We start from the raw sequence: 15336 nt of genomic DNA on the forward strand, positions 1-15336 counted from the left end.
CCAGTGGGTTCGCTCACAGGTGGATCCCTGGGCTATACAGATTGTGTCTCAGGGATACAAGCTGGAATTCGAGGTGATGCCCCCTCAACGTTACCTAAAATCGGCCCTGCCAGCTTCCCCCATAGAAAGGGAAGTAGTGGTAGCGGCAATTCACAAGCTATTTCTCCAGCAGGTGGTGGTAAAGGTTCCCCTTCTTCAACAGGGAAAGGGATACTATTCCACGATGTTTGTGGTACCGAAACCGGACGGTTCGGTCAGACCTATATTAAATTTAAAGTCCCTGAACATTTATCTGAAAAGATTCAAGTTCAAAATGGAATCGCTCAGAGCGGTCATTGCAAGCCTGGAAGTGGGGGATTTTATGGTGTCTCTGGACATCAAGGATGCTTACTTGCATGTCCCCATTTATCCGCTTCATCAGGAGTACCTCAGATTTGTGGTACAGGACTGTCATTACGAATTCCAGACGTTGCCGTTTGGGCTCTCCACGGCACCGAGAATATTTACCAAGGTAATGGCAGAAATGATGGTGATCCTGAGAAAGCAAGGAGTCACAGTTATCCCATATTTGGACGATCTCCTCATAAAGGCGAGGTCGAGGCAGCAGTTGCAGATCACCGTAGCGCACTCTCAGGAAGTGTTGTAACAGCATGGCTGGATTCTGAATATCCCAAAGTCGCAGCTGATTCCTACGACGCGTCTGCCCTTTCTGGGCATGATTCTGGACACAGACCAGAAGAAGGTGTTTCTCCCGACGGAGAGGGCTCAAGAGCTTGTGACTCTAGTCAGAGACCTCTTAAAACCGAAACAGGTGTCGGTGCATCACTGCACGCGAGTCCTGGGAAAGATGGTGGCATCGTACGAAGCCATTCCCTTCGGCAGGTTCCATGCGAGGATCTTTTAATGGGATCTGTTGGACAAATGGTCCGGATCGCATCTTCAGATGCATCGGCTGATCACCCTGTCCCCTAGGGCCAGGGTGTCTCTTCTGTGGTGGCTACAGAGTGCTCACCTTCTCGAGGGCCGCAGGTTCGGCATACAGGACGGGGTCCTGGTGACCACGGATGCGAGCCTCCGAGGGTGGGGGGCAGTCACTCAGGGAAGAAACTTCCAAGGGTTGTGGTCAAGTCAGGAGGCTTGTCTGCACATCAATAGCCTGGAACTAAGGGCCATATTCAACGCCCTGAGTCAAGCGGAGCCCCTGCTTCGCAACCAACCGGCGCTGATTCAGTCAGACAACATCACCGCGGTGGCTCATGTAAACCGCCAGGGCGGCACAAGAAGCAGAGTCGCGATGGCGGAAGCCACCAGGATTCTTCGGTGGGCGGAGAATCATGTACAAGCACTGTCAGCAGTGTTCATTCCGGGGGTGGACAACTGGGAAGCAGACTTCCTCAGCAGGCACGACCTTCACTCGGGAGAGTGGGGACTTCATCACAAAGTCTTCATTCAGATTACAAATCGATGGGGACTGCCACAGGTAGACATGATGGCGCCCTGTCTCAACAAAAAGCTACAACGGTATTGCGCCAGGTCAAGAGACCCTCAGGCGATAGCTGTGGATGCCCTGGTAACACCGTGGGTGTTCCAATCGGTCTATGTGTTTCCTCCTCTTCCTCTCATACCCAAGGTGCTGAGAATCGTAAGAAGAAAAGGAGTGAGAACAATACTCATTGTTCCAGATTGCCCACGAAGGCCTTGGTACCCGGAACTGCAAGAAATGCTCACAGCGGACCCATGGCCTCTGCCTCTCAGACAGGACCTGTTGCAACAGGGGCCCTGCCTGTTCCAAGACTTACCGCGGCTGCGTTTGACGGCATGGCGGTTGAACGCCGGATCCTAGCGGAAAAAGGCATTCCGGAGAAAGTTATTCCTATGCTGATAAAGGCTCGGAAGGACGTAACAGCAAAGCATTATCACCGCATATGGCGAAAATATGTTGCTTGGTGTGAGGCCAGGAAGGCCCCTACAGAGGAATTCCAACTGGGCAGATTTCTGCACTTTCTACAGTCTGGAGTGACTATGGGCTTGAAGTTGGGATCCATAAAGGTCCAGATTTCGGCCCTATCCATTTTCTTTCAAAAGGAACTGGCGTCTCTTCCTGAAGTTCAGACCTTTGTTAAGGGAGTGCTGCATACTCAGCCCCCTTTTGTGCCACCAGTGTCACCTTGGGATCTCAACGTGGTGTTGGGTTTCCTAAAATCCCACTGGTTTGAACCACTTAAGACCGTGGAGCTAAAGTATCTCACGTGGAAGGTGGTCATGCTATTGGCCTTAGCTTCGGCTAGTCGTGTGTCAGAATTGGCGGCTTTGTCATGCAAAAGCCCTTATCTGGTTTTTCATATGGACAGGGCAGAATTGCGGGCTCGTCCCCAATTTCTGCCAAAGGTGGTGTCATCTTTTCATTTGAACCAACCTATTGTAGTGCCTGCGGCTACTCGTGACTTGGAGGAGTCCAGGTTACTAGATGTAGTCAGGGCTTTGAAGATTTATGTAGCCAGAACGGTTGGAGTCAGGAAAACTGACTCGCTGTTTATCCTATATGCCCCCAACAAGTTGGGGGCTCCTGCTTCAAAGCAAACCGTTGCCCGCTGGATCTGTAACACGATTCAGCAGGCTCATTCTGCGGCTGGATTGCCGCATCCAAAATAAGTGAAAGCCCATTCCACAAGGAAGGTGGACTCTTCTTGGGCGGCTGCCCGAGGGGTCTCGGCTTTACAGCTTTGCCGAGCTGCTACTTGGTCGGGTTCAAACACATTTGCAAAATTCTACAAGTTTGATACCCTGGCTGAGGAGGACCTTGAGTTTGCCCATTTGGTGCTGCAGAGTCATCCGCACTCTCCCGCCCGTTTGGGAGCTTTGGTATAATCCCCATGGTCCTTACGGAGTTCCCAGCATCCACTAGGACGTTAGAGAAAATAAAATTTTACTCACCGGTAAGTCTATTTCTCATAGTCTGTAGTGGATGCTGGGCGCCCGTCCCTAGTGCGGACTTTCTGCAATACGTGTACAAAGTTATTGCTTAATAATGGGTTATGTTATGTTGGCATCCATTGTTGATGCCATGTTGTTGTTCATACTGTTGACTGGATAAGTGTATCACAAGTTATACGGTGTGATTGGTGTGGCTGGTATGAGTCTTACCCGGGATTCCAAAATCCTTTCCTTATAATGTCTGCTCTTCCGGGCACAGTTTCCTTAACTGAGGTCTGGAGGAGGGGCATAGAGGGAGGAGGAGGGGCATAGAGGGAGGAGCCAGTGCACACCAGATAGTACTAAATCTTTCTTTAGAGTGCCCAGTCTCCTGCGGAGCCCGCTATTCCCCATGGTCCTTACGGAGTTCCCAGCATCCACTACGGACTATGAGAAATAGATTTACCGGTGAGTAAAATCTTATTTTTTTAGTACATGACAACCCTTTGATACATTGCCTTTCCTTGTGTTGTAAAAACTTATCAGTGTATGACAGGTTTGTTGCTGGCATGTAAATTACTAAGTAGTGGCTCTCTGAAATCTTGTATAATTTTGTGAGAGAGCCTGTTGGATGCATTTAGTTTACGTAGTGTTGGAAACCGTTTATTTGGCACTACAGTTTTTTTTTGTAGATATTTTATGGCACAATTAAATTCAGGAAAAGTTATTTATTTTTGTTTTGTTTTGGACTTTCTTTAAGTAAACATCAAACATATAGTATTATACTGTATCCAATGCAGACCTCTTTCCTACTTCTTGTAAGTATATTTTATTTCTCTGTTACTAGTATCTAACACAACTATTCATTTACAAATACTGTGTCTTTAATTTTTTTAGTAACTCTTGTAGAAAGCAATTCAAATCCCTCAGGATTGCAGCTAGTCAGTAGCTATCAGACCAATCGCGTAGGGGAACCTTCCGACCTCGTGGAACTGGCACAACAGGTGCAAAAGGTCAGTGACTCTGTATAGAGTAGACACCGTAACCTTGTTATACAATGAGACAGACACCTTTGATCAGGACTGGTGCTAGGGTGTTTGGATCCCCCCTGCTAACTATGCATAATAAAGAGACAGTGCGTGACCACCACAAAAAAGGGATGTGGACTCACAAAGAAGGGGCGTAGCCACACAATAGCACAATCTTATTTACATTACACCGCACGTAGTGCCCCTGATTCATATTGAACCACATGGTAGTTTACCTTATTAACTTAATGAAACATAGTAGTGCCCTTATTTACATTACGTCACACAGTAGTGCCCCTTTGTCATGTTAAGCTACACAGTAGTTCCTCTTATACACCTTACACTACACAGTAGTACCCCTTACATATAACACCCACAGTAGTACTAGCCCCTACACATGCCAAAAATAGTAGTGCCATACATAATGCCCAAAGAAAGTAGTGCCCCTTACACATATCCCCACAGGAGAGGAGTACGGGGGAGATCAGCTTTAAGCTGTCGGCTCTGCTGCCTGTCATAGAGCTTGACAGGTACAGCGGGGAGGAGGGAGCTGGAGGAACCTGAAACTGAGGGCCGTGTTTCTCGCTACCGACGCCGCTGACTGTGATACAGTGTGACGGGTGCAGCTGCAGACGGCAGCAACAGCAGGGTGGCAGAGCGCCTCCTCAGCCTGGCACATCCCTGAACTGCATACCCTTGCTGAGTGTTGCGCTGGTTCTGCTTATGATCATCCCAGACCACAAGAGAGACTACATTACCATTGGTTGGCTTTATTAGTAACGTTGTAGTAATTAACTGGATCATTCCTAATTGGAAGGACAGTAGATCCTTTGTTTTGTTTTACCTGCTACGCTTAATGGAAATTGTATCTTAATCATTTGTGTGTAGTGCATACTTTAAACTTATTTCACTTGCTATTGCATTTGTACCACATAATACAGCACTACATTTGCATTCTTGTTTAGTGCTTACTCATCCTTTTCTGCTATAGATCACTGGTTAAGGAATAGATGCCCCTAGAGAGGTACAGTAACTGCTCACATACCAGTCTAATAGAATTCATCCCAGAATATTCAATATACAAGTTGAGTAATATCCGGCATTAATTTACCATCTCCTTCTTTGCACCCTCCTCAAAAATTGGCATTATGTGCTGCTTGTTGGGCTGCATGCAGGTTGATCGCAGGTCTCTTATTGAATAACTATGGGGACTTTACCCAGGAGGACTGTGTAACACCTCTTGTAGCTAATTGAATCTGCCCCATTGTGTTCATTTATTGCAGAGTAATTATATTATTTTCTCTTACGTCCTAGAGGATGCTGGGGACTCCGTAAGGACCATGGAGATAGACGGGCTCCGCAGGAGACATGGGCACTTTAAGAAAGACTTTAGGTATGGGTGTGCACTGGCTCCTCCCTCTATGCCCCTCCTCCAGACCTCAGTTTACTACTGTGCCCAGAGGAGACTGGGTGCATTACAGGGAGCTCTCCTGAGTTTCCTGTCAGAAAGTATATTTGTTAGACTTTTTATTTTCGGGGGGCCGCTGGCAACAGACTCCCTGCATCGAGGGACTGAGGGGAGAGAAACAGACCTACTTTAATGCTAGGCTCTGTTTCTTAGGCTACTGGACACCATTAGCTCCAGAGGGATCGGTACGCAGGTCTCACCCTCGCCGTCCGTCCCAGAGCCGCGCCGCCGTCCTCCTCGCAGAACCAGAAGATAGAAGCCGGGTGAGTATGAGAAGAAAAGAAGACTTCAGAGGCGGCAGAAGACTTCATGATCTTCACTGAGGTAACGCACAGCAGTAAAGCTGTGCGCCATTGCTCCAATGCACCTCACACACGGCAGTCACTGTAAGGGTGCAGGGCGCAGGGGGGGCGCCCTGGACAGCATATGAACCTCTCCTTGGCAAAAAAAATAAAAATAAAAATAAAAATAAATAAATAAATAAATATATATATATATATATATATATATATATATATATATATATATATATATATACATACATACATACATACATACATACATACATACATACATACAGCTGGGCACTGTATATATAAAGAGCCCCCGACAGTTTTTTTAGTATATTTGAGCGGGACAGAAGCCCGCCACCGAGGGGGCGGGGCTTCTCCCTCAGCACTCACCAGAGCCATTTTCTCCACAGCACAGCGCTGAGGGGAAGCTCCCCGGACTCTCCCCTGCTTATTCCACAGTGAAAGAGGGTTTTAAAGAAGGGGGGGGGCACATAATTTGGCGCATATATATATATATATATATATATATATATATATATATATATATATATATATATATATATATATATATATATATAAACCAGTGATCGCGCTGAGCCAAAAAAAAAGTGGGTCCCAGGGACCCCTCACTTTTAAAAATTGGGGTCCTACCGGTCCTTTTCTGGGTCCCATCGGAATGAAGGTTTTTATTAATCTTGTTGCAAGGGGGGGGGGATGGGGGTGACAGTGCTGCTGGGCTGTGTAGCATGCAGGACACCCTGTACCAGAGCTGTAACTAGACATTTTGGTGCCCCTTGGCAGAAAGTGAATTGGTTCTCTATCTCCTAGAACCTTAGGTATAGGCACTGCGCACCGAAGGCGCGCGCAAAAAAATTAGGGGCGTGGCTTAATGGAGAAGGGGCGTGGCCACATAATAGTACCAATTCACATTATACCACACAGTAGTGCCGCTTATACACATTGCACCAGGTAGAACCTCCTATACACACTGCACCAGGTAGAGCACGTTATACATATTGCTCCAGGCAGAGCACGTTATTAGCGCCAGGCAGAGCACGTTATTAGCGCCAGGCAGAGCACGTTATATACTTAGCGCCAGGCAGAGCATATTATACATATTGCGCCAGGTAGAGCACGTTACACACACTGAGCCAGGTAGAGCACGTTACACACACTGAGCCAGGTAGAGCACGTTACACACACTGAGCCAGGTAGAGCACGTTATACACACTGCGCCAGGTAGAGCACGTTATACACACTGCGCCAGGTAGAGCACGTTATACACACTGCGCCAGGTAGAGCACGTTATACACACTGCGCCAGGTAGAGCACGTTATACACACTGCGCCAGGTAGAGCAAGTTATACACACTGCGCCAGGTAGAGCACGTTATACACACTGCGCCAGGTAGAGCACGTTATACACACTGCGCCAGGTAGAGCACGTTATACACACTGCGCCAGGTAGAGCACGTTATACACACTGCGCCAGGTAGAGCACGTTATACACACTGCGCCAGGTAGAGCACGTTATACACACTGCTCCAGGTAGAGCACGTTATACACACTGTGCCAGGTAGAGGGGCAGAGAGATAGGGGTGTGAGGAGGTAACACTGGGCTGAGTTGGGGAGGGGAATCAGTGTGTCTGGACTGACAGGGTGGTTCTAGATGGGAGGGCAGTGAGAAAACACAGTGGGCTGGTTGGGGAGGGAAGGTGGAAACACTGGGCTGGCAGACACTGTTAAGGCAGCATTAGCCTGCTGCTGTTCAGTTTCTGCCTGGCCCCGCACACTGGCTCAGCTAAATTACCTCTGCCCTGCCAGGATCTGTTCACAGGTGGCGGGTCCGACTTCATTACTCTGCTGGGTGATGTCATCTTGCGGCGGCTCCGGCATCTCCCGTATCATCTGTAATCTGGCGGGCCCTCCCCTCTCCCCTCTCGTGGACTAGTGCAGCCGGGGAGAGGGTGAGAAGTGTGGATCAAGCCCCGGAGCGCCGCGCTGCAACTTCCCGTCAGTCCTCTCAGCTTGTTACTGTCTGACTCCCGGCACCGCATCTTCCCGCCCAGCAGCAGCAGCAGCCGTCGCTGACTTCTGACCAATAATGTCAGAGAAAAGTCAGCTAGTAACCAATCAGGCGCCAGAGAGCAATTTTAACGGAGCGCGTCCCTGGGGACCCGCCCATTCTTACAAAGTGAGTCCCCAGTCGTCATTTTGGGGTAAAAAACGCGCTATAGCGCGTTTTTGCGATCACTGTAAACATAAACAGCGCTACTGGGTAAACATATATTTATTGTGTTTTTTCCTGGGTCATATAGCGCTGGGTGTGTGCTGGCATACTCTCTCTCTGTCTCTCCAAAGGGCCTTGTGGGGGAACTGTCTTCAGATAAGAGGATTCCCTGAGTGTGTGGTGTGTCGGTACGCGTGTGTCGACATGTCTGAGGTAGAAGGCTCTCCTAGGGAGGAGGGGGAGCAAATGAACGTGGTGTCTCCGTCGACAACGCCGACACCTGACTGGATGGATATGTGGAATGTTTTAAGTGCTAATGTAAATTTATTGCACAAAAGATTAGACAAAGCTGAAGCTAGGGAACAGCCAGGGAGTCAACCCATGTCTGTCCCTATGTCGCAGGGACCTTCGGGGTCTCAAAAGCGCCCACTATCCCAAATAGTAGACACAGATACCGACACGGATTCTGACTCCAGTGTCGACTACGATGATGCAAAGTTACAGCCAAAATTAGCTAAATGTATTCGATATGATTATTGCAATAAAAGATGTTTTGCATATCACAGAGGAACCCCCTGTCCCTGACACGAGGGTACACATGTATAAGGGAAAGAAACCTGAGGTAACCTTTCCCCCCTCACATGAGTTGAACGAATTATGTGAAAAAGCTTGGGAATCTCCAGACAAAAAACTGCAGATTCCCAAAAGGATTCTTATGGCGTATCCTTTCCCGCCAACGGACAGGATACGGTGGGAATCCTCCCCTAGGGTGGACAAAGCATTGACACGCTTATCCAAAAAGGTAGCGCTGCCATCCCAAGATACGGCTACCCTCAGGGATCCTGCTGACCGCAAGCAGGAGGTTACCTTGAAGTCCATTTCCACACATTCTGGTACCTTACTCAGACCGGCGATTGCGTCGGCCTGGGTTTGTAGCGCTGTAGCAGCATGGACAGATAACTTATCAGCGGAAATTGAGACCCTAGATAAAGATACCATTTTATTGACCCTAGGGCATATAAAAGATGCTGTCTTATATATGAGAGATGCTCAAAGAGACATTAGTCTACTGGGTTCTAGAATCAACGCTATGTCGATTTCTGCTAGACGAGTCCTATGGACCCGGCAGTGGACAGGTGATGCCGACTCAAAGAGGCATATGGAGGTTTTACCTTACAAGGGTGAGGAATTGTTTGGGGAAGGTCTCTCGGACCTGGTCTCCACAGCTACAGCTGGTAAATCAAATTTTTTGCCTTATATTCCCTCACAACCTAAGAAAGCGCCACATTATCAAATGCAGTCCTTTCGATCACAAAGAAACAAGAAAGTACGAGGTGCGTCCTTTCTTGCCAGAGGTAAGGGCAGAGGAAAAAAGCTGCACAACACAGCTAGTTCCCAGGAACAGAAGTCCTCCCCGGCCTCTGCAAAATCCACCGCATGACGCTATGGCTCCGCTAAAGGAGTCCGCCCCAGTGGGGGCACGTCTTCGCGTTTTCAGCCACATCTGGGTTCACTCACAGGTGGATCCCTGGGCAATAGAAATTGTTTCTCAGGGTTACTAGCTGGAATTCGAAGAGATGCCTCCTCGTCGGTTTTTCAAATCGGCCCTACCAGCTTCTCCCCCGGGAAGGGAGATAGTGTTAAATGCAATTCACAAATTGTATCTTCAACAGGTGGTGGTCAAGGTTCCCCTGCTTCAACAAGGGAGGGGATATTACTCAACCCTGTTTGTAATCCCGAAACCGGACGGTTCGGTCAGACCCATTTTAAATTTAAAATCCCTGAACCTATACTTGAAAAGGTTCAAGTTCAAGATGGAATCGCTAAGAGCGGTCATCGCCAGCCTGGAAGGGGGGGATTTTATGGGATCTCTGGACATAAAGGATGCATACCTTCATGTTCCCATTTATCCACCTCATCAGGCGTACCTGAGATTTGCGGTACAGGATTGTCATTACCAATTTCAGACGTTGCCGTTTGGGCTTTCCACGGCCCCGAGGATTTTCACCAAGGTAATGGCGGAAATGATGGTGCTCCTGCGCAAAAAAGGTGTCACAATTATCCCGTACTTGGACGATCTCCTTATAAAAGCGAGATCAAGAGAGCAGTTGCTGAACAGCGTCTCACTTTCACTGAAGGTGTTACAGCAACACGGCTGGATTCTCAATATCCCGAAGTCGCAGTTGGTTCCTACAACTCGTCTGACCTTCTTGGGCATGATTCTGGATACAGACCAGAAAAGGGGTATATCTTCCGATAGAAAAAGCTCAGGAACTCATGACTCTGGTCAGGAACCTATTGAAGCCAAAACAGGTGTCAGTGCATCACTGCACTCGAGTCCTGGGAAAGATGGTGGCATCATATGAAGCCATTCCCTTCGGCAGGTTCCATGCGAGTACTTTCCAGTGGGACCTACTGGACAAGTGGTCCGGGTCACATCTACAAATTCATCAGTTGATCACCCTGTCCCCCAGAGCCAGGGTATCTCTCCTGTGGTGGCTGCAGAGTGCTCACCTTCTAGAAGGCCGCAGGTTCGGCATTCAGGACTTCCAAAGTCTTTGGTCAAGTCAAGAGACTTGTCTTCACATCAACATCCTGGAACTGAGGGCCATATACAACGCCCTACGTCAAGCGGAGACATTACTTCGCGACCAACCAGTTCTGATCCAGTCAGACAACATCACCGCAGTGGCTCATGTAAACCGCCAAGGCGGCACAAGGAGCAGAGTGGCAATGGCGGAAGCCACCAGGATTCTTCGCTGGGTGGAAAATCATGTAAGCGCACTGTCAGCAGTGTTCATTCCGGGAGTGGACAACTGGGAAGCAGACTTCCTCAGCAGACACGACCTGCATCCAGGAGACTGGGGACTTCATCAGGAAGTCTTCGCACAGATTGCAAGTCAGTGGGGACTGCCCCAGATAGACATGATGGCGTCCCGCCTCAACAAAAAGCTACAGAGGTTTTGCGCAAGATCAAAAGACCCTCAGGCGGTAGCTGTAGACGCCCTAGTGACACAGTGGGTGTTCCAGTCAGTCTGTGTTTCCTCCTCTTCCTCTCATACCCAAGGTGTTGAGAATAATAAGAAAAAGAGGAGTGAGAACAATTCTCATTGTTCCAGATTGGCCACGAAGGACCTGGTATCCGGATCTGCTGGAAATGCTCACAGAAGATCCGTGGCCTCTTCCTCTACGACAGGACCTGTTGCAACAGGGGCCCTGTCTGTTCCAAGACTTGCCGCGGCTGCGTTTGACGGCATGTCGGTTGAACGCAGGATCCTAGCGGAAAAAGGCATTCCGGATGAGGTCATTCCTACGCTGATAAAGGCTAGGAAGGACGTGACAGCTAAACATTATCACCGTATATGGCGAAAATATGTTTCTTGGTGTGAGGCCAGGAATGCTCCTACGGAAGAATTCCATCTGGGCCGTTTCCTTCACTTCCTACAAACTGGAGTGAATTTGGCCCTAAAATTAGACTCCATTAAGGTTCAGATTTTGGCCTTATCCATTTTCTTTCAAAAAGAATTGGCTTCTCTCCCAGAAGTACAGACTTTTGTGAAGGGAGTGCTGCATATTCAGTCTCCTTTTATACCTCCAGTGGCGCATTGGGACCTTAACGTGGTGTTGAGTTTCCAAAAGTCGCACTGGTTTGAACCACTTCAAACGGTGGAGTTAAAATATCTCACTTGGAAGGTGGTCATGTTATTAGCCTTGGCTTCGGCTAGGCGAGTGTCGGAATTGGCGGCTTTGTCTCATAAAAGCCCCTATCTGGTTTTCCATATGGATAGAGCGGAATTGCGGACCCGTCCTCAATTCTTGCCTAAGGTGGTGTCATCTTTTCATATGAACCAACCTATTGTGGTGCCTCTTGGCTACGCGAGACTTGGAGGATTCCGAGTCCCTTGATGTAGTCAGGGCTTTGAAAATTTACATGGCCAGAACGGCTAGAGTCCGAAAAACAGAAGCACTGTTTGTCCTATATGCAGCCAACAAGGTTGGCGCCCCTGCTTCAAAGCAGACTATTGCTCGCTGGATCTGTAACACGATTCAGCAGGCGCATTCTACGGCTGGATTGCCGTTACCAAAATCGGTCAAGGCCCATTCCACTAGGAAGGTGGGCTCGTCTTGGGCGGCTGCCCGAGGGGTCTCGGCACTACAACTATGCCGAGCTGCTACTTGGTCGGGTTCAAACACCTTTGCAAAGTTCTATAAGTTTGATACCCTGGTTGAGGAGGACCTCCCGTTTGCTCAATCGGTGCTGCAGAGTCATCCGCACTCTCCCGCCCGCTTGGGAGCTTTGGTATAATCCCCATGGTCCTTACGGAGTCCCCAGCATCCTCTAGGACGTAAGAGAAAATACGATTTTAAACCTACCGGTAAATCTTTTTCTCGTAGTCCGTAGAGGATGCTGGGCGCCCGTCCCAAGTGCGGACTACTTCTGCAAGACTTGTATATAGTTTTGCTTACATAAGGGTTATGTTATAGTTTTCATCGGTCTTGGACTGATGCTATGTTGTTTTCATACTGTTAACTGGTTAGTATATCACAAGTTATACGGTGTGATTGGTGTGGCTGTTATGAATCTTGCCCTTGGATTAACAAAAATCCTTTCCTCGTACTGTCCGTCTCCTCTGGGCACAGTTTCTCTAACTGAGGTCTGGAGGAGGGGCATAGAGGGAGGAGCCAGTGCACACCCAGACCTAAAGTCTTTCTTAAAGTGCCCATGTCTCCTGCGGAGCTCTTCTATCCCCATGGTCCTTACGGAGTCCCCAGCATCCTCTACGGACTACGAGAAAAAGATTTACCGGTAGGTTTAAAATCTTATTTCTCTGACGTCTTAAGTGGATGCTGGGACTCCGTAAGGACCACGGGGATTAGCGGCTCCGCAGGAGACTGGGCACAACTAAAGAAAGCTTTAGGACTACCTGGTGTGCACTGGCTCCTCCCACTAAGACCCTCCTCCAGACCCCAGTTAGATTCTTGTGCCCGGCTGAGCGGGATGCACACTAGGGGCTCTCCTGAGCTCCTAGAAAGAAAGTATATTTAGTTTTTTTATTTTACAGTGAGATCTGCTGGCAACAGACTCAATGCAGCGAGGGACTAAGGAGAGAAGAAGCGAACCTACCTAACAGGTGGTAGTTTGGGCTTCTTAGGCTACTGGACACCATTAGCTCCAGAGGGATCGACCGCAGGACCCGACCTTGGTGTTCGTTCCCGGAGCCGCGCCGCCGTCCCCCTTACAGAGCCAGAAGCATGAAGAGTCCGGAAAATCGGCGGCAGAAGACTTCGGTCTTCACCAAGGTAGCGCACAGCACTGCAGCTGTGCGCCATTGCTCCTCATGTACACCTCACACTCCGGTCACTGATGGGTGCAGGGCGCTGGGGGGGGCGCCCTGAGGGCAATATATGACACCTTGGCTGCCAAATCTACATCATATATAGTCCTAGAGGCTATATAGATGTAAAATTACCCCTGCCAGTATTCCAGAAAAAGCGGGAGAAAGTCAGCCGAAAAAGGGGCGGGGCTTCTCCCTCAGCACACTGGCGCCATTTTTTCTTTACAGTGCAGCTGGAAGACAGCTCCCCAGGCTCTCCCCTGTAGTTTTCAGGCTCAAAGGGTTAAAAAGAGAGGGGGGGGGCACTAAATTTAGGCGCAATATATGTATACAAGCAGCTATTGGGGGGAAAATCACTCAGTTATAGTGTTAATCCCTGCATTATATAGCGCTCTGGTGTGTGCTGGCATACTCTCTCTGTCTCCCCAAAGGACTTTGTGGGGTCCTGTCCTCAGTCAGAGCATTCCCTGTGTGTGTGCGGTGTGTCGGTACGGCTGTGTCGACATGTTGGATGAGGAAGGTTACGTGGAGGCAGAGCAGAGGCCGATAAATGGGATGTCGCCCCCTGTGGGGCCGACACCAGGGTGGATGGATAGGTGGAAGGTATTAACCGACAGTGTCAACTCCTTACATAAAAGGCTGGATGACGTAACAGCTGTGGGACAGCCGGCTTCTCAGCCCGCGCCTGCCCAGGCGTCTCAAAGGCCATCAGGGGCTCAAAAAACGCCCGTTACCTCAGATGGCAGACACAGATGTCGACACGGAGTCTGACTCCAGTGTCGACGAGGTTGAGACATATACACAATCCACTAGGAACATCCGTTACATGATCTCGGCAATGAAAAATGTGTTACGCATTTTCTGACATGAACCCAAGTACCACATAAAAGGGGTTTTATTTTTGGGGAGAAAAAGCAGCCAGTGTTTTGTTCCCCCATCAGATGAATGAATGAAGTGTGTAAAGAAGCGTGGGTTCCCCCGATAAGAAACTGGTAATTTCGAAAAAGTTACTGATGGCGTACCCTTTCCCGCCAGAGGATAGGTCACGTTGGGAGATATCCCTTAGGGTGGATAAGGCGCTCACACGTTTGTCAAAAAAGGTGGCACTGCCGTCTTAGGATACGGCCACCTTGAAGGAACCTGCTGATAAAAAGCAGGAGGCGATCCTGAAGTCTGTATATACACACTCAGGTTATATACTGAGACCTGCAATTGCCTCAGCATAAATAGTGCTGCTGCAGCGTGGTCTGATACCCTGTCAGATAATATTAATACTCTAAGACAGGGATAATATTTTGCTAACATTGAGCATATTAAAGACGTTGTCTTATATATAAGGATGCACAGAGGGATATTTGCCGGCTGGCATCCAGAATTAATGCAATGTCCATTCTGCCAGGAGGGTATTAGAAACCCGGCAGTGGACAGGTGATGCTGCCTGTAAAAGGCACATGGAGATTCTGCCTTATAAGGGTGAGGAATTGTTTGGGGATGGTCTCTGGGACCTCGTATCCACAGCAACAGCTGGGAATAAAAAAATTTTACCTCAGGTTTCCTCACAGCCTAAGAAAGCACCGTATTTTCAGGTACAGTCCTTTCGGCTTCAGAAAAGCAAGCGGGTCAAAGGCGCTTCCTTTCTGCACAGAGACAAGGGAAGAAGGAAAAAGCTGCACCAGCAGCCAGTTCCCAGGATCAAAAATCTTCCCCCGCTTCCTCTGAGTCCACCGCATAATGCTGGGGCTCCACAGGTGGAGACAGGTGCGGTAGGGGCGCGTCTCGGGAACTTCAGGGACCAGTGGGCTTGCCCACAGGTGGATCCCTAGGTTCTGCAAATAGTATCACAGGGATACAGGCTGGAGTTCGAGGCGACTCCCCCTCGCCGTTACCTCACATCAGCCTTGCCTGCTGCCCTCGGAAAGGTAGTACTGGCGGCAATTCACAAGCTGTACTTCCAGCAGGTGAAATCAAGGTACCCCTCCTTCAACAAGGCCGGGGTTACTATTCCAAAATGTTGTGGTACCGAAACCAGACTGTTCGGTGAGACCCATTCTAAAATTGAAAGCCTTGAA

The 15336-nt window shown here is 48.9% G+C and overlaps 1 protein-coding gene across 1 annotated transcript in view; it reads left to right on the plus strand.

Moving 5' to 3' along the window:
• Positions 1 to 15336, plus strand: part of C10H1orf50 (chromosome 10 C1orf50 homolog) — an 85166-nt gene that overhangs the window by 24529 nt on the left and 45301 nt on the right. The window contains exon 2 of the mRNA XM_063942955.1: positions 3811 to 3926. Within this exon, the coding sequence (XP_063799025.1) occupies positions 3811 to 3926 (116 nt within the window). The remainder of the gene's footprint in view (positions 1 to 3810; positions 3927 to 15336) is intronic.

Source organism: Pseudophryne corroboree, chromosome 10 (assembly GCF_028390025.1).
Source record: "Pseudophryne corroboree isolate aPseCor3 chromosome 10, aPseCor3.hap2, whole genome shotgun sequence".
Taxonomy (NCBI): domain Eukaryota; kingdom Metazoa; phylum Chordata; class Amphibia; order Anura; family Myobatrachidae; genus Pseudophryne; species Pseudophryne corroboree.